Source organism: Pleurodeles waltl, chromosome 9 (assembly GCF_031143425.1).
Source record: "Pleurodeles waltl isolate 20211129_DDA chromosome 9, aPleWal1.hap1.20221129, whole genome shotgun sequence".
Taxonomy (NCBI): domain Eukaryota; kingdom Metazoa; phylum Chordata; class Amphibia; order Caudata; family Salamandridae; genus Pleurodeles; species Pleurodeles waltl.
The window spans coordinates 536,360,929-536,388,441 of record NC_090448.1 but is presented as its reverse complement, the minus strand read 5'-3'; the positions used below and the strand labels follow the sequence as shown (position 1 = coordinate 536,388,441).

The window sequence follows — 27,513 nt, the reverse complement described above, 5'->3', positions numbered from 1 at the left end:
CATCTCCTCCTTTCGCTCGCAAGCTACACTTATTGCCCTTCTCTCTCCCTTAAGCTTCCTCACACTGTATCTCTTCCTGCTCATATCATTCACTTTCCCACCTCTTGGTTCTCACAAGAATTTGCACTTTTTCGTTCTCTCTCCCATGCACACACGCACACACTCAAGAATGGCTCTTGTTCTATGCTTCCTATCGCCAGTGTAAACATTGAATGACTATGTCAGAAAATTACATTGTCGGAAACAGATTTTTCTACCACAGCTAGGCAATACCAACTTAAGGGTCACACTATAAAGGTCTGAAGAGAAAATCCTATGCAGAATAGGAGACTTGAATGCAGGGAGTACAATTTCAAGAGAAATTCGTGAAAATGGAGCAAAATGAAAGTTTTGGTCAATTTACAAATTGCAGGAGCTTGTGTTGATTCTTTAGTTTTCCACATATTGAGAAGAAGATTTACTTAGTAGGTCAGTGTTATTTTGAGCAACCCAGTTAAAGCCTAAGTAGCTATGCTCTAGCAGACTCACAGATGCCAGCCTTTTCCAAAAGGTTTTGAAAACACATGCACCACACCCTGAGCAATTCCAATCCTGGTGTTGTGTTTGTTTAAAATGTTGAGGGCCACCACTGGTTAGCTGAATTAGTGCATGAGCTGAAGAAAGCACAGCTCAGGACCACAGAGCTCTGGTTGCTGCTCTGTGTATGAGCTATAGAAGTGGGCAAGTCACTGAATGCTTAAACATGGCTCTAAACAGATGCCTGGGATCTAGTTGGCTTGAGGTCCCTTTGCAGCCTCCGGCCAAAAACAAGCTGAGTTGGGCAGATACTGAGTATCAGGGGAAGTGCTGTAAAAGTGCTTATTATATTATTGATTTTTAAGCTTATTTTTTAAATGGATGATTGTTCTCCTTCAGTACTTTCATAGGTCTGTGGATGATTCAAACCCCAACCTCCAAGGTTTAATAAACAAGCATTTGCAATGCAATAGATCTAGCATATGCTTGAGTTAGAGCTATTGACCTTGTAAATGCATAACTGGACTTTTCTTGCCACATAAAGTGGTCAACACTGTGCATAATGTGGTCCTCCCTGCCACTTAATTCCAGTGTCCATGCATACAACTAAAGCACTTCCATTTACTGCAGAGAGTCTTGCTCTGATGACCTTGAACATTTCTTAGATTGTTTATAATACCGTTTTCCTGTAAAAATGTTAATGTGGGTGATGCGTGAGGGACTGTTACTGACATTTTCAGAGAAATGTTGTGTTTGTTTCATGCAGCATCCATAAAAAACGTTCTTTAAGACCAAAACAGGACTTCACATTTGAGAAACAAATGGGAGGGTGTCACGGAGATTATTTATAGTAATATTAGTGAGCTGCTGCTGTGTTACAAGTATTGAAAACACACCTCACTATCCCTGAATATTAGATGTAAACACATTAAGAATTTAGACAGGTGTGCTTGTGCATTGTCAGTGAAGTGGCCAAAGAGGGCAGGAAAGAGCTGGAACTGAATCATAAATTCAAATCTGTTATAAACAGGGGCCCCCAAAATATGTTTAGCCCAGGGCCCCCCAAATCCTTAAGATGCCCCAGGGAGAACTAGGTCAAAAGTGTGATAAATGTGGCTGCACAAATTGGGAAGTGGATTAGGCTGCAGTTGTCAGTAGCTGGGAGAGTATATTTTATGAAGGTGGTTCTCCTCCTGAAAAGGGTTTGCTAAAGAGTTTACAGCAGACATGGTGCTTTACATGGGGCACAACTGAGTCGTGATGGCTGACATCTCACTGCTGTTACTAAGAAGAAGCTGGAACTGGAGGGGTGGCTTTTAATCAATGTGACAAGTGCTAATCTGTGCAAACACACTTTTTCATCCCATGCTTTCAGTGGCTGAAACATACTATTATATGGTAAGAAGAGTGCAGGAGAAGGGCTTATGGGGCAGTGGCAAGAGAGAGGAATGTGGATTTGTAGGTGTAGTAAGTGGGTTAAAACACATTACTTTGTGAAGTGACCAACATTTTTGAAGTCTTTCCAAACAGAGAGAGTGTGGACGCTTTTTTGCCTGTGTGTAACATATTCCTGGTGAAATCCGACAGACACTGTACCATACCTGAATGAAAGCACCTTAAAATCGTCTCCAAAATCACTGCAGTTATTTTGCAGTTTTATATAGCGCGAGCTCGACCAGCAGGCATTGAAGCACTTTATGGGAGCAGCAATTATATTACACAACTGCAGATTCATTTTATAGGGGTCACGGGAAGAATAAGTGAATTGCCCGGAATCATGGGAAGGGGAATCCATGTCGACACTCAAACCTTGTTCCCCAGTTACAAAGGGAGCAGCTCTGGCGCTATGCCACATTTGAGACATCGGTTGACAGAGAGTATTAATTACAGTTGGAACGCTTTGGATAGCATGGACCAAAAAAAACAAGATTAAGTAAAGCATGTGAAATGTAACGTTCACGCTTTTACACTTATAATATCCTGGCTGAAAAAACCCTGCAGCATTTACCTTCTAATGTGCATGAAGCATGGAAAGGGTACAGTACCACAGGCTGACCCTAGGTGTCCCTTGGGACCTCTTTGGTCATATAAGGTTCTGCACCCTGCAATCTTGAATTCAATACATCCCCAATGGCTTTTAGACACTGTGCTGAAAAATGAAGTGCAGCGCCCGTTTTGTGAAAGGTTTTGTGCTGTGCATTCAGGTTATGAGGGAGGGGAGACATGAGTAATATGCTGGCTGGAAAAAAAAAATAAGTAGCAACATCCTGACATCTCCTTGCTGCTGTTACTAAGAAGAAGCTGGAACTGGAGGGGTGGCTTTTAATCAACGTGACAAGCGCTAATCTGTGTAAACACACTTTTTTCATCCCACGCTTTCAGTGGCTGAAACATACTATTATAGGGTAAACAGGATGAACGAAAGGGGCTTAAGAAACAGTCGAAAGTGAGAAGAATGCAGATTTATAGGAGTAGTAAGTGGGATAAAGCATATTACTTTGTGAAATGACCAAACACTTTGAAGTCTTTCCAAACAGAGAGAGGGAGAGAGTGTGGACGCGTTTTTTGACTGTGTGTAAAAATTCCTGGTGAAATCCGACAGACACCGCACCATACCCAACTGAAAGCACCATTCCATGACACAAAGGATGATAGGGTATACATTATACATTTTAAAGTGACTTCAAGCTCAGCATCTATGTGAATTCTTGGTGCTGGATGACTTATGGCTAAAAATCTTCTTCAAAATCAATGCAGTTATTTTGCAGTTTTATATGGCAGGAACTCGACCAGCAGGCATTTAAGCGCTTTACAGGAGCTCCAACTATATTACACAAGCACAGATTCATTTTTTGGTGGGTGCGGAGAGATTAAGTGTATTGCCCAGATTCACGACATGATGAAATGATGCTGATATTTGAACCTTGTTCTCCAGTTACAAAGGGAGCAGCTTGGAGCTATGCCACATTTGAGACATCTATTTACGGACAGTGTTAACTACAGTGGGAACACTTTGTATAGCATGGACCAAAAAAAAACAAGGTTAAGTAAAGCATGTGTAATGTAATCAGGAAAAACATGGTTACATTAACGCTTTTACACTTATAATATACTATCTGACAAAAAACCTGCAACATTTACTGTTCTAATGTCATGAAGCAGGAGAAGGGTGCAGTACCACATGCTGTCCCTAGGAGTCCCTTAGGACCTCTTTTGGCCGAATAAAGTACTCCACCCTGCAATCTTTAATTAAACACATTCTTAATGACGTTTGGGCGCGGTGCTGAAAAATCAAGCCCGGTACCCATTTTGTGAAAGTTTTATGCTGTGCATTTAGGTTATGAGGGAGGGGAGAAAAGAGTAATATGGTGCTTGAAAATAAACATAAGTTCTAGGTAGTGCTATATATAATGTCACGTAGTGATGTGAAGATCTCTTCCAAACGAGTTTGTGCTATATGCGTAGTTATATAAAGCATTCTTCTGATCGAGTACGCACTATATGAAACTTCACGTCCTCATGTAAAGCACTCAGACACCACAAAGAAACAGCGGCATGCCCAAAAAAAGGAAGAGAAAGAAACAACATACTGCCATGCAGCGTGAAGCGGCGAGGTAAAAGAAAAAAACATGAGCTATATGGCGGATCGTGCAATTATCCATGTAACAGGGTCAATCTGCAAAGTGGTAACAAAGCAACCTATATGCATGACAAACGTGAAGCATTTTCCTATGAAATCAAGAGAATTTTGAAAGGCAGGCCAAGGAACAAATTAAAGTGATGGGCGTGAGATGGGCGTGGACAAAGCCCACAGATGTAGCTTACAACATGACATGAGACAACGCCTGTGCACTGCCTAGGCTCGACCTAAAAAGGCAAAATGCCGACTTCTGCACTTCACTTGCTGTGCTTCATATGTGCTGGTGTGAAGACATGTAACACAGTTGCGTTGCCCAGAATGTTTTGCTGGTGCAATTGCCTTCTCTGAGAAACTAAGCTTCTACTACAATGATCTCCTTCGTAATTAGCGGAAGTAGGTAATGTCAATATTAAAATAGGGTATACCGCCTTCCTCTAACCATCCATTTTTTTAAATCAAGGCTTCTTGTGTCAATCTCATTTCACATGTAACTTGTGTATTTATTTAACAAAGTACACAGATTTAGTGCATTAAGCTTTGTTGTACAACAGTAGTGAAAAAGAAATACCTAGATAGTGGCTTAATTGCACAAAGTGAAACCAGGAAGCCTGGTATCAATCCCAGCTTCCTCACTTGACCACACCATGGGGTCCCCCAGGTAATTAATTTATTTCACTGTGCCTCTATTTCCTTCATCGCCTCATGAGAGCACCTAGAAATACATATGTTGGAGTGTGTTCTGTACAAAACCATTTTGTACACGGCTTAATAGACTATAAAGTTGCCATAGCTATGATAACATCCTAAGGCAGATACGGAGGGGCACAAGACAAATCAATTTCCTCTTGGTTCACTAATGGCAACTTCTTCAGGGTTGTGGGAGAGCATGAATGCCTCTAAGTTCGTCTTTGGAAATTATCACTTCTGATGATTGCCACTCTGTGCAATGATCCAATGCCTAATTTGTAAAACAATAAGTGCTAGGCACAAAGTTTTTCTCGGAAGCCCACAGCCAGCTCTGAGAAATGTTGTGATTGCCCAATACTATGGCTGTCTAATTGATTCCACCTCATGCCTCTTTCGTCCACCACTCTACACATTCTACCCTTTTATTTCACTCTTACAGATTACTTTTCATCGCTGCATTTCCCTATGTCACTGTTTTCTGTCACTCTCTTCTTCCCCCTCCCTCTCCCTTTTCTGCCTCTCTCTCTCTTGTTCTGGGTCAAAGTCTGATGATTAAAAATAAGTTTTGTTCCCAAATATGAGTGCTGATGGGCCCCACCTGCACCCACCTACTCAAATTAAGCACTTTAATGATATTATTTGATATGCTAAAGGGTGTGTGTATCTGTGTATGTGCGCACGCACCTGTTTTTCAATGTGGTTGCAGTATGGACGTGTAATCACAGGTACTTAGTACCTGCACTTTTTAAATTTGAAGTGAGAGTACCTGCACTTCTTAGCACAGGTGCAATACTTTGAGTAGGAGAATACCCACACTTCTCAGTAGCAAATAGGTCCTCTGGGATAGTGAGTACCTATATTTTCATATTTATATTTAAAACACTGTTGTTAACTCTATGAGTTAGTGCACGAGCAGAGCTCATCAATTCAGAGCTACAACCACAAGTCAGTGCTCATGAAGTGGCATCAGTGTTAAATCCACCAGAAAATGTGGGACAACTGTGATAACAGACACAGAAATGGGTGCAACATCATGAGCATGCATTACAGCTTACTCTGCCCGAAGTGTTATTCGGATGCAAAAACACAACGAGAGCCTGACACAAGCAGAATTAGAGCATTGGGGGTTTTTGTCTGATTTTTATCACAGAGTTCTGAATGAGTCCTGGTGTTTATTTGCAAGACAAAAGATGAAACTGGTACTGTCCAACATTTGTTTATCCATTCAAAACATTTACACAAAATGTCTATAAATACCTGTGCTGTCTGTTTTGCTGGCGAGATGGCTCAGCATTGGACCTGCCAAAATATGAAACTGCCACTGAGTGAAACCCAGAGAGATATCTGTTTCACTCAGTGGCAGTTTCATACCTTGGCAGGTGCACTGCTAAATTTCATCCATATGAGATTAAAAGTTTGATTACAACTGAGTTGGATAAGTGTTCATAAGTAGTGGCATCGGAGGGGAGGGTGAGGCAGGTGCCCCATCTGCAGTGCTTAATTTGTGAAAGAATGAGTGCCGGTGCCCAAAGCTGTGCTGTTAAGAAACTACAACTAGTAGCCTCAAGTTAGTTTATGGTATAAGTTATAGTTTCTTCAGATAAATATAACTATAACTATAACTGCTGAATTTCTTTGGTTTTGTGTGGGTAAACTGTCAACTTAACCAGAACAGCCCTATAACCTTTGTGGTTTTTTCAATGAATTTCTATGTTTTTTTAACATAAAGTAATATATAAATACTGTACTTTAATACAACTACTGCCATGCACTGCCTTTGCCCATGCATGGCAGGGGTAGGCCTCAGGGCCTTGCTGATCCAACCCTCCCACGTGCTCCCATTCCCAGCAGCAGGGTTATGGTGTGTGAGTAGGTTACATTTTTTTTCCCATTGGGCTTTGGATCCACGGGTACCTGCAGATTCATGAAGGATCCATGTCCCTAGATATCATATTTTTTCCTTTAATCACTTTCAAACTGCTGAACAGATTTACACCAAGTAACAAAAAGAGATCTTTCTGGACCAAGATCTAGCATTCTGCCAAATTTGGTGGAAGTTCATTTAGCAGTTTGGGCAGTATCATGCATAAAAATTGCAAAATCCCTATACACATTACATGGGGAAAAAGTGTATTGGGACCTCCCCCTTTTTCTCAGCCCCCGCTTGACCAATCACCCCAGAACCGTATGTGTTTTGAAAATTGTGTGAAGATTTGTCAAACGGCACAAACGTTATTAGCAAAACACAAACATGCTTCCTCTATGGGAAAAGTTGGCCCTACCTATAACTACCTACTAGCTATCACCAGTAGGTAATACCACACAAGCACACAATCATTATATGCCAAAGCTGACACAGGCCTGTTGTAAGTGGCTCTGCCACTTTTATTTCTGTCTCTTTGTGTGCCCGTTTAATAATCACATCTAGAGACACCACAATTCTTGAGTTCTGAAGTTTGCAGTCTTACTAATTGTGTTTAGTATGTAAAATGCTGCTTCGATGATCCCGTGCTGAGTTGAAGCTCTGCTTCACCTGGCTTGCTTTGTTTTACTTTTCACTCTGGTTCCACCCCTGTCTTTTTAAGCAAGCCACGGTTTCTTCTCCTCTTGGATAAATTATCCCTCGTTTAACAATTTGTGTAGGCCACTCTGCCGAACTTCATCGAAGTTCAGCCAAAAAGAAAAGGGATGAGGATCCTGGGCTTCCTAAAAGACATTGCTCAACACAGAATCAGCAGAACTGCCCCTCATCCATGCTCTACCTATTGTTAGAAAGCTTTGGGCACGTTTCATCAAGACAAATGCATTCGGGTCCTTTCTTCTAAGGCTGTGCGGTCTAGATTCCGGACTTTATACCTACTAAATTATTCTTCATAGAGCCCAAAAATGTTCTCTAAGTACTTCCCATGTTCTCCAATAAGCCCCCACAAATCTCCCCATTACTGTACCGCCCATATAGTTAATATCCTGTGGTGGAAGTCTGAGGAGCACCACTGACCTCCTCCTCTATTTTTAATTAAAGGTCAGGACAAAATTAATACAATCTCATTCTTTAATGTTAAGTATTCAAACCCAGAGTCAACCAAGAGCCCACCCATGATAACAAGAGACCTTAACATCTGTGTTGTGTTACCCTTCCTACAACCTTGTTAGAAACTCGTCTTTATTGCACTTCCCATTCATTTGTCAATTTAGCAACTATTATGCAAAAATGGAATTACGACACTAATCAGAACATGGGGTCCATGAAATCTTGCAACAATAATTGTGTTTTCTGTGAACGTGAGGACATGCATAAACCTAGTTGGAAAAAGGATTCCATGTAACTCATAGGTGTAACATAAGAAGAGTAAATTGAATATATTATGTTAATTTATGTGATATAATTAGCTAATTTGTATCTTATTTCTACAATCTGTATGGCCTCATAGTGCTTCCATAATCTGGGGTTTGTTTCTGCATGGTGCAGGGTGTTGTTTTTAATCTGTGTGTCGAGAAGTGGTGCAGCAAAAATAGCTTTATCGAATCCAATGAGTTCAAAGGATTTTTTTTAACTCAACAACCTTATAAGCAAACAGGGACAAAGTGTATATACTATATCGCAATTTTCAAGTCAATTAGCTAAAGAGCTACAAAGTCAGTTTAGACACTGTCTTATGATAAAATCATGACACACAGTACAGCAACTAAAATTGCTGCCCTGCGTTGCATGAATGGAACAGAACAGAACAGAACAGAACAGCGCCATGACTACCAAGAGATGACGTGTAGCGTTCTCCTTGCGCTGGCACGCTTCAGGCTGCCACGCGCCCGAGCACACATCTTTGAGCCACAGTGCAAGTGTGTGTACATTCTGTAAACAGTTTTTGTACAGAAAGGAGATCTTTTAACAATTTCCCCGCATTGTAGGTGTGCTGTACAGTGCAGAACAAATGCAAAAAGGAAAACGGAGGAGAAATGGAAACATTACTCCTCGATACGCTTTCCTCAAAGAGCCATTTTGCACAAATCCCTGTCCACAAGAGTTGGTAGATAGAAATTGCATTGAAAACCGTGGGTGGGTGCATGGGACACTCATGTACCAACCATGGAACAGCCGATTGACACAAAGTAACGCAACGCAGATCATAGCACAACTTTGCGTTACTTTGGGAAACTATCCAATGCAAATCTTAATTTGGAAGGGAGGCTACTCCGCACAGATGTGGCAGAGCACCCTGTCCATCAAACCCTTGGTCCGCCTGCACTATTATGAGTCAGGTGGACTGTCTTCTGCCTTAAGGCAGTGCCCCTGCTGGCTCTGCCGTCGTATAGCTTACTTTGATGGCCCAACAGAGTGGGGCCCATCACAGTAAGGACATCAGACTGCCCGCCCTATATAGAGCAGATTGTCTGAAGTACAGCGATTGGGGTACTGGGCAGAAAAATAGCTAAATTGCATTCACACCATGGGAGAAAACTTCCAGGGCGTGGGGATTTTTTTGTTTTTTTTAATACCAAACTCCCCCTCTGGGAGTTTGTTTTAAAAAAACAAAGATGTTTGGTGCGCGGCTAGGAGGTGGTGGTCACACACTCAACTTTCACTGCCTTCAGAGGAACCTTCTGAATTGCCTCCTAGATCCTATTATATAGGCAGTCCTGAAGAGGCACATATGATGTGACTAAAAAGTATATTCTCAATGGTGATGTTGGGGATGGAAATACCACTAAAATCTTGGTATAAAGTGGTGGTAACATTTTGCATTTTCACTCATTTTTGCGTAAAAGTTGCCAAAAAGTCATGTTTTACAGGCAGTTCAAAAAATCTCGGTATACATTTCGACCTTGCCTCCAACTGATATGTATGTAGCATAGTTCTGCTTTACTGCCATGTAACAGCTTTCTAATTCTACATTTTCCAAGTAGATATACAGTCATGTATTGTGCCCGGGAATCTTCTTTGAGGTGGCAGAGTGGGAAAATGAAGATGTACACGGACCTAAGAATCCCTGTCAGTAGGCTGTGGAACTGTTCTACTGGTTATACAGCTATCACAGGCTTGGATAGCAATTTTACTCCTTAAGATACCAAGAGCTCACAGGTTTACCCAGCACGCCGATCTGTAAGATAATACCAGTTTTACATAAACAGTGATGATAACGGTATAAAAAGTGTCATCGTTACTGATAAAGAATTGCCTCGACAGGAGTCATGAAATAACAAAATCAGTAGGGGCCCTCTAGCACTAACACAATAATATTCATAATACAGACCCCCAACTCTGCATAATTTATCCATCACATATAAGTGGTAAACATAGGAAAATACATTCAGGTAAGCCCCAAACACCATACAAACAAAAGAAGGCCTAGCTGTGTTATTAAACTGATCTGGATATCCTCTTAAATGTGAGGGACCTATTCTACGCCCTTTTCTACGTCCCATTCCACGTGGTCTGTATTGAGACCCAGTGCCACCTTTTCTGTGGCACAAACTAGCATACTAGTACACCATATCATGTCTATCCCTGTGTAAGTCATAGGGCTATGCGATAAAAAGGTTTATTCACGCTGAGTGGGGTAAATATACATCCATACATCATGCAGACCCAGGTCTAAGAAAGCTCAAATCATCGTGTGAACCATTTCACCTCTTGTCCAACTACCTTGTGGGTGTGCGTCTAGTTGTGATTTGATATTATATTAAAGTCCCCTAGCTACATCATCTCACCTGAGCCTTTGTCACTAACAATGTATATGACCGCCTTCGTAAACAATTCCTGATTAGAATTTGAGGTTTAGGTGTATGTCCTGTATCCTCCATTGTACCAAAGATTATCACATACGTTCCTATCATGACTTCCTCTGCTTCAAACTTGAGATCCACAGGAAGGTAACCACCACCCCACAGACTTTCATTTGACTGGCATGAAAAATAGTCTTGGGTATGTTTTGTGAGTAATTAATTGTGAATATTTAGGGGCATATTTATACTCCGTTTGCACCGAATTTGCGTCGTTTTTTTCTACGCAAATTCGGCGCAAAACTAACGCCACATTTAGACTTTGGCGTTAGACGCGTCTAGCGCCAAAGTATGAGGAATGAGCGTCATTTTTTTACGTGAACGCCTTCCTTGCGTTAATGAGATGCAAGGTAGGCGTTCCCGTCTCAAAAAATGACTGCGACGCAAATGCGTCGTATTTATACTCCCGGGCAAAAATCACGCCCGGGAGTGGGCGAGGCAAAAAACCCCGCATTTGCGCCTCTTTTTAACGCCTGGGTCAGGGCAGGCGTTAAGGGACCTGTGGGCTCAAAATGAGCCCACAGCTGCCCTCCCATGCCCCCAGGGACCCCCCCTGCCACCCTTGCCCACCCCAGGAGGACACCCAAGGATGGAGGGACCCATCCCAGTTACATTCAGGTAAGTTCAGGTAAGTATAATTTGTTTTTTTTTAATATTTTTTTTTGGCATAGGGGGGCCTGATTTGTGCCCCCCTACATGCCACAATGCCCAATGACCATGCCCAGGGGACATAAGTCCCCTGGGCATGGCCATTGGGCAAGGGGGCATGACTCCTGTCTTTACTAAGACAGGAGTCATGTAAATGGCGTCTTTAAAAATGGCGCAAATCGGGTGGAGGCGATTTTTTTGCCTCAACCTGACTTGCCCCATTTTAAGACGCCCTAACGCCATTTTCCCCAACGCCGGCGCTGCCTGGTGTACGTGGTTTTTTTCCACGCACACCAGGCAGCGGCGGTCTGCTAGCGCCGGTTAACGCCATTCAATAAATACGGCGCCCGCATGGCGCTTCAGAATGGCGTTAGCCGGCGCTAATCTTTTTGGCGCAAAACTGCGATAGCGCAGTTTTGCGTCAAAAAGTATAAATATGGCCCTTAGTGACCAAACGGGTGTAATTTAGATAAACATCATCATGAGAGTCTGCAAATCGCACTCATCAAATCATCTACCATTTAGTTGGGAAATTCATACCCCTTATGTTCCATGAGAAATGGCATAACACCTAAACATGATCGTCATCCTTCCTCTCTCTACATGTAGGATCTCTGTCAATAGCCATACCACTTGACTGGAACGTTAACAAACCACCTTGGCATTAGGTTCCCCACCCCTCCTTCTTTTCCACAGTTACAGTATTATCCATTCACCCTCAAACTCATATACATATATTTATATATATATATATATATATATATATATATACACACACACACACAAACATATATATAGATATATACGGAGTCTTTAAGTGAATCTGGACAAGTAGATAGACTACTCCCACCCTCCAGACTTAGGGAATACGTTTACCTTCTCGAGTGATATGTGTGCCCCTCAAAATGTGAGTTTTACTTTAACAAAGCAATATTTTTTACCCTTCACCAACGATCCCTGCGCACTGATGAAATCTTTCCATTTTTATTAAGTGACCATCCTCCCCATCTTCTCCTGCTACTGTGACTCCATTCCAATCTTGCTTTCTGTTGATCCATCAAATGTTCTTCGTTCTAGCTTGAACTAGCAGATCTTTCACATTCAGTAATGTTCTGCCCTTTTTACGATGTGTAATCACATAGGTTTTGAATCCAAGCTTCCGAGCTTCCCAACCACCACCTTAAGTGCTCTTCATTTATTCAGGGTGTTCAGTGATGAGTACTGAAATAGAAGGAAAGCATTAATGTTGAATTCTGTTGTTTCACTCTTTCTCCCTTCTTGCAGTATTCAATCTTTAGATTGGGATGAGACCAGCTTAACTAGTATGTCCCTTGGACTTGCCACTAGTTCGTTCTTTGGCAATCCCACTCTGTGAGCCCTCACAATGGAGATTACACAGACTGTACCTTTTTCTGGGTGTGATGAAACAGGTTTGCACAGTAGGTGTCTATATTACCCACTTTGCTAACTCTCTGACAATCCATACTCAATTTTTACCTTGTCTCGATCTTTCTTCAAGATCATTGCATTTATTCACATGCTTTGAGGTCGTCCACCGCTGCAGTAAGCATTGTCGTAACGTCTGCCATGGTCGATTACACAGTTGAAATAGTGCCCCTATTGGACTCACTCACTCGCTCATTGCCTTGATGTCTTTGGATGTTTATTGTCACTGTCATACAAGATTTGACCTTCTATTATTGTTCTACAAATGTCCTACTCAACTGCTCTCAAATTTGACAGGCATGTCCACAAGTTGTCTTTGCTGAGAAGGACTGTTTCTTCTTTCCTCTTGTGGACCCCTGGGAAGCAGATATGTCTCTGTGTTGGCTGTGGGCTAGAGTTCCACTCTCCTGTCCCAACAAGACTTGAGGCTGCTTCGCTTCCTGATGCAATAAGCCCTCTTTATAGGTACATCAGGTCACACATGTTTATGTTTCTCCTATTATCCCTATTAGCCTCAACTTCTGCGTAGCTTTGGGATCTGTTCTCCTAGGTCAACTGGAGCCTATAAAGCCATTCCACCAATGTTCTCTTTCTTCAAATGCAGCGCAAGCAGTCAGTGACCCAAGGGTAGCCTCCTCTTCAATACTTCTCTGGGGCGTGCTTTTTATGCATAGTACTGCCTTTGGCAAGAGACTTCTAAAACACCCACATTAAGGAACACCATTATGCCTATGGGGCACTGGACTTCTTTTGTGTGGCTGCAGCATTTTTTGCATGATTATGGATTTGCTGCTTTTGCCACATAATCTATCATCTGCTGCATAATCTCAAAATTGTGTTTCTAGCTCAAACGGTTCAAAAGCTGGTAAAAGTGCAGTGACGAGTTACTGTACGGTGGAAGGCCTTTTGCAAAAGCTGACTGGTCATCTTTCTGTTGAATTCTGCTGTATTTGAATATTAAATTGGTACTAATGAGGTTCAATGAATGGCCAGACAGTGATTTACAAGTGTAACAAGCATTTGCAATGTGGTGGGTCTCGCATTTACTTGAGTTACAGCTATTGGCATTGCAAATTCATAACTGGCCTTTTCTTGCGCCATAAATTGGGCGTGAGATGGGCGTGGTGCAAGCCCAAAAATAGACAACATGTCGGAAAGCAGAGCTTGCGCCCTGGTATGCTCCAACTAGTAGATATGTTATGTAGTTAATTTCTATAGTATGTAAGATTTAGTTCTTGTTATGCTACATTGCTGCTATCCAATATGTTGCGGCCGTCTGATATATTATGTAACTGCAAACTTGGCTTCTTTTTAAGTAAGTATAGGACAAATGTAATTTTTGTTGGTTTGCAAATGATGCACTATGTAGCGTGCATGTGAAGACGAATCTTAACTACTAAGACAAACTGTCCACTAACATCTAAATTGATGTCAGACAGGATAGTAGATAGTCAGAGTAGCAGTAGAATTGAAAGCGATTGAGGGTTAAAGTTCGGGAAATCGAGTGTCAGTAAATGATAAAATTATCACACGAGCCATGCATGATAATCTCCGGGAAAGGGTCAGCAGCCTCAGTCTACCCTGTTTTTCTCGTTTAATATAACAATAACTTGGCCCAAGGATAACAATGTACCAAACCACAAGTATCAGATTGCATTACAGTATGTCAAACGTTTTTTAAGCACCAGGATTTTAAGAGTTTTTTCGAAAATCACACTGTGTTTAGCAGGGGGCTGTTGGGCTACATAACCCCTGACTCGTGAATTAACCGATAACCCTTGCACTATCCTTTTTATCTGTGCCTCCCTCCCACACAACCAGGGCCGCTGGTGGCAGCACCCTTACGAAATCTGTATGCGACTTACTCACCGGAGGAAAACCACCAGAAAGGAATGACTAACTAGCTGCCCTGTACTCAAAGAATGCGGAGGATGACTCAGAAAGCCTACATGTGGACTCAGCAGCCAACGTAATATAACACAAGAACTACATGAGAGCGAAGGCGAGAGACAAAAGGAACAAGCATTTGCAATGCAATAGGTTTTGCACATTTCAAACAAGCTAATTGTCATCTTTTGACAACAGCGCCCACGAGCAAAAACAAAAAAAAAGCTCTAATGAAGTTAGCAGAGCAGCCTGAGTAGGTTTATGGCCTCATAAAGGAGATAAGCAATGCCCTGTGTGTGATGTTGTGAGTGCTGGCAGGGAGGGGCCCTGGAGAAAGAGAGACTCTCTGCGATGTAATGCGAGGGCATATGGTTTTTCTTTATTAAAATAAGCTTATTTTAGGAGTTGTTTGTTTAGTAAAATAAGTGTATTTTCGGAGCAGGGTAGAGGACAGCACTGGAATAAAGCCAAAACAAATGTCAGCGGCATGGGAGGAGGTGGGAGAAACGGAATGCTGAAATAAAACACAGGAAGCTATCAGCCTAAAACATCCACAGTGAAAGGGGAGCACCAAAGCAATCTAAAAAATAATCTGTCACAGAAAACAGATAAAGAAAACAAAGTAAGGGACAATATAGCAGTACGTCACTGATCTAAAACAGAAAAAGGAGGGAGAAAACAACAGCACTGACCACTAGCGAGCAAGAATTTTTAAAGGACATGGCAACCGACAAATGAAATTCCTTTAACCCACAGTATAAGTATACTTAAGTATACACCAGGTCGAAAGCTAATGCTTGACCTAAAAATGACAAAATAATGAAATAATACTATCACAAAATGTGCTGCATTACGCCGCATAATTAGATTTTTCTTGCTGCATAATTAAATCAACCTTGCCACATACTTTGGCCCTTCCCTGCCTCATAAATCCAGTAGCCTTGATTATGCCTCTTTCCATCTTTTATGCCCAGTCATCAGCTGTATAGTTGCTGGTGCTCCCTAGTATAGTCAGAGTTCTGACTGCATACTACCATAAACACTCCTGACGCAGCTGCAAAATTTAGTTCAGTTGTCGTCCTCTGCAGGATCAAGATGGCCGATCCACCTTCAGACGGCATTCTTGCCAGCCATACCACCTCGCACCTCTTTAAGATGCTACCAGTAGATGTACACTACTCAGTTACTCATTGTGGTTATGTGCGGGGCACACCACCCTGCCCACTTTCTGCCAAGATCGGAAGTTTTGGACAGAGCTCATCACTCGGGTGTCCTCATCACTTCAGCGCTAGCCACGCTCCTTACTCATATTTTTGTTGAGATGACTACTGCTGGAACTTTTGGGAGAGACACCCACGTGGAGGATAGTTTCTGTTGATCGTCACAGGCCACCTGAAAAGGAGGGCAACCAGACAATTTTGTTTTTATGCGATAGTCAGTGTACTGTATAATGGGAATAGGTGTCTTGCTCAAACTCTCTAATGAGTGAAATGTTTGAACCTTAAATGCCTAATAAAAATGTATTCCAAAAAATGAAAAAATAAAAGAGTTGCATTGAATACTGGAGAAAAGGAAAAAGCAGAAATGTTTGGATCAGATAAGAATTGGCGGCGTGAAAACATAGTGGTAATTACTGTGTTCCTGTTCCAAGATACGGGAATTTTGGACTAACGAATGGTATGATTATAGGGTAAGAGGTATTTAATTACATGAAAATGATTATTTTCATGCTGCTAAGAGAATATATCTCAAAACCCTCCGAAGAACAGCAGGGGTAAATAACGACAACATGATAAATAACATGTAAAAAGATGATTTTTGGCAAGGGAAAGTAACATCTCACTCAAAATGGCAACCAGTTTAGATTTATTTAGTGGTACATCGCACAAATTCATTGCACTCTATGACGAAACTATCCTGTAATCAAATGTAAGGTAACCACTTAAATATAATTTTGTTTAAGTTTTTATATATTTCTGAAATTTCTTAGTTGGTTTTGATTAAGACGTTTATTTGGGGTGTACAGTTTTGATTTAAATACAATGTAAGAGAAATGTTGTTGTACTTAATGAAATCCCTATGAAACTAAAACAGAAAAATACCACAATGAATGACAACTATGACAAGGATGGGCCAATATTATTGTAGCGCTAACAAGAATGTCACCATAAATAACAAAAAATGTGTCATGGGTGGGCCAATATTATGCCATGGATAGCCAGAATCTCACCATAAATTAAAATACTATGCCAAGATTGGCTTCTAATATTTGAGGAATGGCTAGATTGTAAACAAGAATACCCTCAGTATATCATAAATGGCCACAATGAACGGCACGCTGACTCCAACCAGCCTCAGCTCCCACACAAGTGCAAAAACACCGACACCTACCTCACTAATGTCCAGATTCACAGCAGTTACCCATGCAAAAATATACTCTATCACTTTTACAGCCACTACTCACACTCTCACTCCCAGGGCTGGTTCTAGGATTTTTGGGGCCCTGGGCAGAAAAGGAATTTGCGAGGCCCAGCTAATTTCCATACACATTAAGGGCTGTTTGCTTCACAGTAGATGCCCCTGCTCCTGAAGCTACTTTATGCAGACTCCCCCTTTCAACCACCTACAAGCACCTGTTAACAGCTCATAAAGGGCTGAAGCTGTGAGGGTTGCTTATCATAAGAGAGGGTTAATAATGCCAGGGAGCTAAACAACAGGACAACAGTCATCCTGTGGTATCTCTGTGTGGGTGTTGGAGGAAGGGGGTTGCTGCTGATGCCTAATTTTAAGACAAACCTGCAAAATATGTGTCCTTGAAACTGGGATGGGCACCACTACCCTGGGGTTCACCTCTCTACACCATAGGAGAGGCCAGGGGTGGGGGCCCCTTTCCAAGTGCCCAATTGCAAGGAGACACCCTTTGTGCCATGTCCTGGCTGTGTCACACTGGTGCGGGGCCCCAAGTTGCTGGGCTGAGTGCGGGGCACTGGGCAACTGCCCACACTGCCCATGCCTAGCGCTAGCCCTGTTCACTCCAACTCCATTATCTCTCCACTCGTACCACACTCACTCACACACATACTCTTCTCCCTTCCCCTTAGACTCATAATCACGCAACCCCCTCTGACTAACAAACATTCTCACTCAGACTCTCCTCAGACTCTCCTCTCACTGCACACTACCTCAACGTCACACTCCTCTCACTCACACCTCTCATAGTGACATCCCTTTCATTCAGACTCACACTTCTCTCATTCATACTCGCTCACACTTTCACACTGACTTCACTTACACTAAAACTCTCATTCATAAGCACTCTCTCTCATACTCACACTCCATCAACTCACACTTCTGTCCCTCACACTCATTCACACTCACTTCACACTCCTTGCACTCACACTGATAGCTCTACCTCACTTACAACTCACTCTCATTACACTGAGGCCTTAAGTCACATTCCTCTTATTCGGACTCACACTGCTCATATTCCCGCTCTCACTCATTCTCACTCATACTCACTCAAACGCACACTTAGATTGCTCTCACCTCTGCACCATCGACACTCAGGACCTGATTTAGATATCGGCGGAGTGGATTACACCCTCAAAACGTGATGGATATCCCGTCTGCAGTATTACGATCCCTTCACATCCTATGGGGATCGTAGTACGGCAGATGGGATATCCGTCACATTTGTGACGGAGTAACCCCTGCGCCGAGGTCTAAATCAGGCCCTCACTCAGACTGTCTATCCCATCAACATCACTAATAGTAATGAAGGTGAAATTTCCTTCTTACAAATAAAACTACCAAGCACACATTCATCTAATATAGCCTTATAGCCTGGCTATACCGGCCATAAAAGGCCTGTTCCTGTCCTACTGTACATCCTTTGCACTGAAAAACAGTTGGTTTTTATATTGTCTTCCTAACAGTGTGTGACTATAAGGAACTTCGGGCCAGATGTAGCAAAGTATTTGCACGTCGCAAACGGCGAAAATCGCCGTTTGCGAGGTGCAAATGCCTCTTTGCTATGCAGAAATGCATATTGCGAGTCGGTACCGACTCGCAATATGCATTTCAGAATCGCAAATAGGAAGGTGTGTTCCCTTCCTATTTGCGATTCGGAATGGAATGCAATACCATTTGCGACCACATATGCGGTCGCAAAGGGTATCGCAGTTACCATCCACTTCAAGTGGATGGTAACCCACTCGCAAATTGGAAGGGGTCCCCACGGGACCCCTTCCAGTTTGTGAATGGACCCAAAACATTTTTTTCAGGGCAGGTAGTGGTCCAAGGGACCACTGCCTGCCCTGAAAAAAAACCTAAACTAAAGGTTTCGTTTTATTTTTTTAAGTGCAGCTCGTTTTCCTTTAAGGAAAAAGGGGTACACTTAAAAAAAAAAAACTGCTTTATTGAAAGCAGTCACGAACATGGAGGTCTGCTGACTACAGCAGGCCTCCATGTTTGCGAGTGCCTATACTCGCTATGGGGCCGCAATTTGCGACCCACCTCATGAATATTCATGAGGTGGGTCATTGCGACCCCATAGCGAGTTGCAGAAGGTGTCTGAGACACCTTTCTGCATAGCAAATTGCGACTTGCAATTTGCGAGTCGCAGGGACTAGCAAATTGCAAGTCGCAATTTGCTTTGTTGCTACATCTGGCCCTTTGTCCCTTCCCCAGACCAGTGGCTGTTACTCCTCTTTTATAAGGTAAGGACTTTTAGGATGCGTTTCTTTTAGCACGATGTGCCATAAGTTGCACAATTTAATGTTAGGAAGCACTGATAGAACCAAGTAGAGTCTCAGGAATAGCATCTAGCTTAAGTAATATAGGGATGCATGTGTTAGTGTGTTGCACCAGTAAAAGCATTATTGTGTGCAGTGGTTTGCAATGTTTTTAGCACTAATTACAGCAATAGTGTGTGCAGTGGTTTGCAGTTTTCCACTTTGCATGTTCATCTTATAGTTTCTCTGTGTACTGTGACATAATTTGTCTGCACAGGTTTAAGTATGTAATCTCTATCAGGTGTTTACATGACAGCTTACCACTAAGGTAAGATCTGAGTGTGTTCCCCTGTTTTTGCAACCTTCTAATTGGAATAGGTGCCAGTTTTCTGTATAACTGGGGATCCACAGCCCTGAAGAATGCCTCAGACCTGTACAGGCTCAAAGTGAGAGCAGAAACATGCTGACTGTTGTAATGATGGGCTGAGTTATTATATCATGCCGACCGTCAACCTATGTTTTTAATCATATCAACTGACACCCTTACTAACGGTGAAAACTACTGGTAGTTCGTTAGGAATTTTTACTGATCTAGATCCCAGTACTATCCAGTTAGTTTTATTCAAGAACTCCCTTTGGTATGTCCAAACTGTCCACCCGGGTGGCATTGTCCTACCAAGATGGAGAGAGGTGGTCTATCATGAAGCATGACACAATTAAGTGTGTGAGACTGCTTCTTCTGTAAAGGAGGAATCCCCCATAGTTCTATAAACATATTAGATTTTCTATTAAACTATTTATGGGGTTAGGGTCACAACCTAATTGAGTGTACCCCTATAAATCAGCTCTCTGCACCTTTTGTGTTTATTGATCACTACACTTCCCACCCTCTTTTTTTCTGTCCATCAATGGAAAAAAAATAATGACCCCCTTCCACTCAGGAAGAAAGCACCCTGGGAGTGGGGGCAATTAGTTTAGGGAGTTTGTTTCTGAAAAAAAAACTTTACGGAAGTTTGGTGGATGGTTGTCAAAAAATTGTTGACAGTGTTTAGTTTTGGGAGGACGCGTAGAGAGACATATACCTCTCATCTCTCTCTTTGTGTTTCATGTGTGAGGCGTAGTGCCCTTCCTCCGTTGGCCATTACTGCGTGTGCTCTTGAAGGAAGCTTTACAATGACGGAATCAACAGGGGCTCAGTTGACAGAAAGCTAGCTATCCTCCCGACCCTAAATAGGGTGGGAAGACAGTCAGTTCAGCAGACAGTGTACACCATCATGTTTGTGGTGGAGTACCCTATCTGCTAAACTATAAATCAGCTACTCTGCCTAAATGCGCTTATTTGTTCTTCCCTGAGTCAATGGAAATTGCAATTAATGCCCACAAGGAACAACCTATTAAGTTAATGTTCAAAACATATATTGAATAGTACTACAGTCAAAGATTTAAATGGATAGTATTTCAGTAAATTACACTGTTTGCTACTTACAGTCCTGTTGTTTAATGGATAACTCATTCATTTGGTAATGTGAGATAACATAACCTACTAGAAGTAAAACTGTCCGCTGTACATATCCAAATGAATTAAGTTCATTTGCGTTACATGAATCAATTTGTTAAAAAAGAGTAAGGCCATATTTACAAGTGGCCTGCGCTGCTGGTGCGTCACTTTTCTCGATGCACCTGTGGCGTAGACCCATAACTACAAAGCCATGCAAAGCCACTTTGTCTGGCGTTATATGGCCTTGTAGATATGGAGTACGGCCTTGCCTTACTCTGCATCAAAGAGGTTTTCCATAGGTGTTGCAGTGGGTGTTCCCAGGCAACACCCATGGATTTTGACGCACTCCAAGATTTACAAAGATTAGTAAACCTGGGAATGCGTCAAAGGCGTAAGGGAGGCACAACAAGGAAAAATACCTTTACTTTTCCTCATTTCTTACGTTTTCTATGTGTGCTGCATTCTACAGCACACATAAAAAGAGGAAAACGCCTCTCAAGATTGTTTTTGTGCAGGAAGGTATTGTTTCCTGCATAAAAGCAATCATCCTCACAATGCAGGTACCCTTGCACCACGGTGCAAGGGTGCCTGCGTTGGTGCAAGGGTACCTGCGTTGGCGCATGGCAGCTCATTTTGCACCAGTGCACTGGGAAAGGACAGGAATGCGCCGTCATCTTTTCTTTCAGCGCAGGGCAGCTCAACAAGAAGGCTTGGAGCTCTGCCCTGCATCAAAAGATTGTAAATATGCGCCTAGATGTCTTATTTACAAAATTTGCTTATTGGGGTGTTTTGGGCCAGATCAGTCTCTCATGAAGGCGGGTATCATGCTGCTCTGTTTATTTCATTAGTGTCTGCTTTTGGCTTGCTAAATGGCATCTTGTTAAAGTATAACCTGAAAGAATGAAACACTAGGGGTAATGATTAACTCCATCTTGCACTAAAATTGAATATCGGCTTGTTTTTGACCATTTTAGTGCCCAGGCCCATTTCATTTGACATCGAGATGGGAAACGAAGAAACGAGTATAATCAAAAGACACCCACCCCGAAGACTTCAAGTAAGCGGCATTTAACAGACTTCGTGAGGAGTTATTTGGATTTAACGTATTGTGCCAATCTACAGGTCACTGCACGGCATATTGCTAGGTCAGTGAATTGCGAAAACTACAAATTAATGTGGCTAGATATTTCATTAACGTATTGGGGTGCGCGGCCATGAACAGCCCAATGTGTGTGCCCGGCCTCAGGGTTTAATACCGGAAGTAATCTGTTTGTAGTAATACAATTGCAAAAAGAGGGCTAGGAGCAGCCTTATACTGAGTATGTTGGGCTGATTTTATCTGTTCTCAGCTCCCTGTTGGGATGGGGCATCATTTATTTGATATATCTTCGTTCTTAAAGGAATCAGCAGTTCCTAATTGGTTTGCCAGTCACTTTCTTGGCCACTATACCCAATTATTCCGGTTCTATATATTACATTTCTCCATGGGCATACTGGTTCTTGACAGACTGACCTACTAGCCATGAGTCACTGGAATTATGTGGCAAGGGAGGAACAAATTCTGCGGCAGGGTTAACTAAATTATGAAGCAAGAAAAGTCGTCTTATGCAATGCAATGCAGCACATTTTATTGCAGTATTACTTTAACGTGTAGTCATTTTTCGCTGTTAACACTGTTGGGGCACAAGTTCCACATTTTTAACACCTAAATTCAGCTACCCGCAACAGAAAGGTGACTTGTCACTATGCGATAAGTGTTTTTAGTAACTTTTCAGCTAGAAACACAGAGCCTGATTTAGATTTTGGCAGATGGGTTAAAACGTCACAAACGTGACAGACATTCCGTCCACCATATAACATGTGCCATTGGATATGATGCACTTGTAATACTACGGATGGAATAGCCATATTTTTCTGATGGAATTACCGAACTCTTATTCAGGACCAAACGTTTTTGTAAAACTCTGGAAATATTGCAGAAGATGATGGATTATGTTGCAAGTGCTGCAAATGCATAATTTTGCAGAACCCTCCCTGGCTTCAGATTCGCATTATTTCAGTGACCCTTCCTACTAACCCATCCTCAAGCACTAACCACTGGTCGATCTGCACGTCAGTGCACACCGGAGACAGGGCTGTGATCTCTCTTATTCTTTTTACGCTTATTCTAACACCCTACGTGTTAGACATGGCATCCTTGGAGTTGTTGACCTCCTGTATTGCTGACCTCGTTTTTGCTGGCTTTAAGACTCTGGACACTTACTACTGCTAACTAGTACTAAGGTGCATGTGCTCTCTGATTAACACATGGTACCACTGGCTTATCCACAATTGGCAAATTTAATTTACTCGTAAGTCCCCGGAAAGTGCAGTACCTGTTCTTAGGGCCTGTAAATTAAATGTTGCTAGTGGAACTGCAGCACTAATTGTGCCACTCACTTCAGTTGCCCTTTAAACATGACCCAGGTATGCCATTGCAGAGCCTGTGTGTGCAGTTATAAACTCCCATGTTGACCTGACAAGTTAACTCTCTTGCCAGGGCCCAAACCTTCCTTTTTAATACATAAGAGTCACCCCTAAGGCAGGCCCTAGACAGCTCAAGGACAGGATGCAATGTATTAAAAAAATAGAACATGTACTTTTAAGTTTAACAATTCTTAAATCAGTTTTTCACGGCTGCAAGACCTGTCCCTCCCATAGGATAACACTGGGAAAACCTTATTACATTTCATAAGTGTTATTTCCAATTGGGAAAAGGTGGAACCCACAGAGTTCATTGACTCTGGAATCACAATTCAAAATCAAAATTTCTGGTGAAGTTGCATTTTAAATTGCGACTCTGAAAAAGCCACTTTTAGAAAGTTGGCATGTTGTTACTCTAAACCATCTGGTGCCTGCTCCATTTCTCTGAATACACGTCTGGGTGGGTGACAGCTGAGCTTTTGTGCAAATTCTCCAGGCAGCCACACACAAAGGGAGCTTAGGTGTGACTGATGGGCCATCAACATCCTGATGACCTATCCTGGGCTGAATAAGAGGGAGGAGCTGACACACCTGAATGGCTGTGTCCATATCCCACAAAGGGCTGCATAACCACTTGTAGTGAATCTGGAGTCATGTCAGGAAGTGCAGGGACTCTGTGCATGTCTAAGGTCTCTCTGTGAATTCTTCCACACGTCAAATGCACCACTGGGTATAACACCTGGACCTCAGACACCACCAACTCAATAGACTTCTGGACCAGTGGATGCTCTACCAGGATGAGGGACTGCGGTGCTGCTGAAAGGACTTTCACTCTGCTGGACTCTGCAGGACTCCTGCTCTGCTGACCTGCTACTCTTCTCCTGCTAGTGAGGACTGGACCTGAATCTCTCCAACCCAGAACCAAAGTGACTCCAAGAGCTTGCTGGATTGCCTCCTGTTCTTCAGAAGTCTGAGGGACATCAAAGACTTCTCTTCATCATGCAACCTCTCCTGGACTTTGCTTGCTGCAAGTCTTGCCCTGCCAAATGGTGCCACATCCAGTCCTGGGCTCTTTAAAGTGGGTTTAAAGTGCTGCAATTGCCAGAACCTGCGCATCAACGCCATTGTGCTGATCAGAGCTGGCACATCCTCATCGACCCTGATGCATTGCCACTGCTGCAAAGATCGAGGACATTTCATTGATGCTGAAACATTACTGCTGCTGCAAGGATTGAGGTCATTGCATCTTTGTCAATGCCAAATCATCTCCGCTGCTGTGACGCACCTCTGACTTCATGTGGCTTGGAGTTGACACATTGCCTACATCTTCGGAATAAATGCTGAAGCATTGCCTCCTTTGCTCCTCGCATGTTGTTCTCGACACCAATGCACCTCTGAACCAAGGTACTGTTTCCAGGGGGCCAAGGCTGGTGCCTGTATCCAACCAGTGCTCCATCGCCGTTGGCTTGACTTTTCAGATTTGACCCAGTCTAGCATGACCGGATATTCCTGGTTGGCGCTTTATGCTTCTAAGCATTACAACTAAGTTTATTCTTTACAAATTCATACCCAGCTTCTACTTAATGGATTTTCGTTGTTTTGGTCTTGTTTGTTCATTAAATTAAGCTCTATTTTTCTACCCACGTGTGCTATCTTTTTATATGTGTTCTCACTGTTTTACTGTCTGAAGTGTTGCACAAATATTTTACACATTCCCTCTTAAGTGAAGTCTAACTGCTCTGTTCCAAGCTACCAGTGGGTGAGCACAGGTCAATTCATGGTGTTTATCTGACTTACCATGTCTAGGATTGTGGTTCCTGCTTGGACAGGGTGCATACCTGTGGCAACCAGAAACCCTGTTTCTAACACTATGCAGCAAGACTTTTGAATGAACAGTTTAAAAATAACTTTAGTATGCTTACAATTTAAATGGCATATGGAAAAACCCTCGACATACAGTATTCCATCTGTTTTCCTTCACATCACAGTGTCCTTAGATTGTTGTTCAGCTGCGCACATTATTTAAAAATGTGTGAAAAAACTCAACAGTTTCCTACTCTGTGTGTCTAAGAATTAGGGGTACAGAGGGCGTGGCTTCGGGCGTCAAGATGGCGGTCGCACTCTGAGAGTGCTCTGGACCCCTCCGTCATCCGCCCTCAGAAGCCGCCATCGAGAGGTCTACCATGCTGCCCTGACCGCCCCCGTGAGCTCCCGGACCTCGGGGAGGCCTCCGGCGCTAGCGCTGGCTCAGTCCGAGCCATGAGAGCTGTGAAGGCTGGATGCGACCGGGTCGGTGGGTCTCCTAAGATGGCGGCCGGGCTGACGGCGCCGGGATGCGCCTCGGCGTTGGAGCCCGCCCGCTGACGGGGCCTCCTCCGGCGCGGGTGCCGTGTGCGGGGCTGGAGTGCCTGGGGCGAGCTGAAACCTGGTGCCCCCGGGGGACGGGAGAGCGACGAAGCCGGCGTTCTCCGTTGGTCCTCGGAGGGCCGGACTATGAGGTGCTGGACCCGAGGGCCCGGCGAGAGGCCCGGAGAGAGTGAGCCCCGGGAGAGGGGCTCCCCTGCCTGACTCGAGTGGACGTGGTCGGGCCCCTGGACAGGGGCTCGCCCGCTAAGAAGAACTCGCGGAGTGTCCTACGGAGGGCGTCTGGACCGGATTCTGCAGTCCGGAGCCCACAGGCCGGCTTGAGATACCCTGCCTATGCGAGGGGAGAGTAGCGAGGACGACGTGGAGGAGGTGAGCTGTGTGGCTAAGGGGACGTGACAGTGCGGCACGGCCGTTGATCCTGGGCGATCGGGGTGAAGTGGACGCCCGCGGCCCCCCCTGGTCCGCCCGCGCAGGAGCGCAGTTGCCCCTCACGCCAGAGAGGAGAGGAGGAGGGGAGAAGAGAGATCTGGGCCCCCCTCCCCATAAGTAAGCAGCGTAATGGGAACTCAGTAGGGCGCAGCGGGCCTGAACATTAAGGCTGTGCCCTGCGATTCACAATCCTTAATTTTAAAGAGACTCCCCAAAGGCTTGCCCCTATTCCACAGCCGCAATTTTGATAAAGCACGCCAATAACCTCGGAGGTGGGAATTTAATTACGATGCGCTGGGGCTCGCGGATGGTCATCGAGCCCCACGACTTCCCGTCTTTCCAAAACTGTCTGATAGGAGAAGAAACCGGACACGGGGCAATCCAGCTACACATGACTGAGTGGAAGCCAACAAATTCAAAGGTCCTTGACATATTTCGCTGGCACACCCTGTTGGGGCCCGACTGCTGTGTCTTCCCTGTAGATGCGCTTAGGGTGCTGAATTTGGACGGAAGAGCTGCATAATTCGATCTGGGTTCTCCATCCCCTCCCTCCGAGATAACATGGGGAAAGACAGAGCAAGTAAACACCCTCCACCCTCTCAAACAAAGATTGATCAATTTGCAACGCCAACAGGTCCGAGAGGGGGCGGAGAGACAGCCGCGGGGGACCCAACACCAGACGGAGTGATTGCCATCCTCCTGGCAATCCAGTCTTCGCAATCAGCTGTAGAGACTAAAATCGGAGAGGTGCGTGAGGAGATGGGCCTTATCAGGCAGGACCTCAGAAATGCGGCAAATCGGATCACTAACGTGGAGGGCAGAGTCTCTTGCAACGAAGACGAACTAGCTGACCTTAGAACCAAGGTGGCCCAGTTACAAACTCGAACAGCAGAATTACATAGCCGGGCAGAAGATGCGGAAAATCGATCGAGACGAAACAACCTACGTTTTGTAGGATTCCCGGAAGGCGCGGAAGAGGATAAAGCCACAGAATTTTTAGAGCAATGGATCAAAAGCTGGATGCCAGACCAATCTCTTTCACCTTGGTTTGCAGTGGAACGTGCGCACAGGGCCCTTGGTCCTCGCCCCCCTCCGGGCGGTCCAAAACGGCCGATGATGGCCTGAATCCTCAACTTTAGAGATCGTGACAATATCCTCAAAGAGGCGAGGCGCTCTGAAAATCTTCAGTGGGACAACTACAAAATCTTAGTATTTCCAGACTATACCCGGGAGGTCCAGGTCCGCCGCCGCTCATATGAGCAAGTGAAACAAAAACTTAGGGCGATGCAGCTTTCGTACATGCTCCTTTTTCCTGCGAGACTCAAAGTTATTATGGCAGACAAGGCGTACTTCTTCGATTCCCCGGAAGAGGCATGGGACTGGATGACTGAGGAGGGCGTCGGGGCTCGGAAGGGCCC

The 27,513-nt window shown here is 43.7% G+C and overlaps 1 protein-coding gene across 1 annotated transcript in view; it reads left to right on the top strand.

Moving 5' to 3' along the window:
- The window catches only part of CCDC198 (coiled-coil domain containing 198), a 175,650-nt gene that overhangs the window by 2,166 nt on the left and 145,971 nt on the right, over positions 1–27,513 (top strand). Inside the window, exon 2 of the mRNA XM_069207443.1 lies at positions 21,811–21,893. Within this exon, the coding sequence (XP_069063544.1) occupies positions 21,811–21,893 (83 nt within the window). The remainder of the gene's footprint in view (positions 1–21,810; positions 21,894–27,513) is intronic.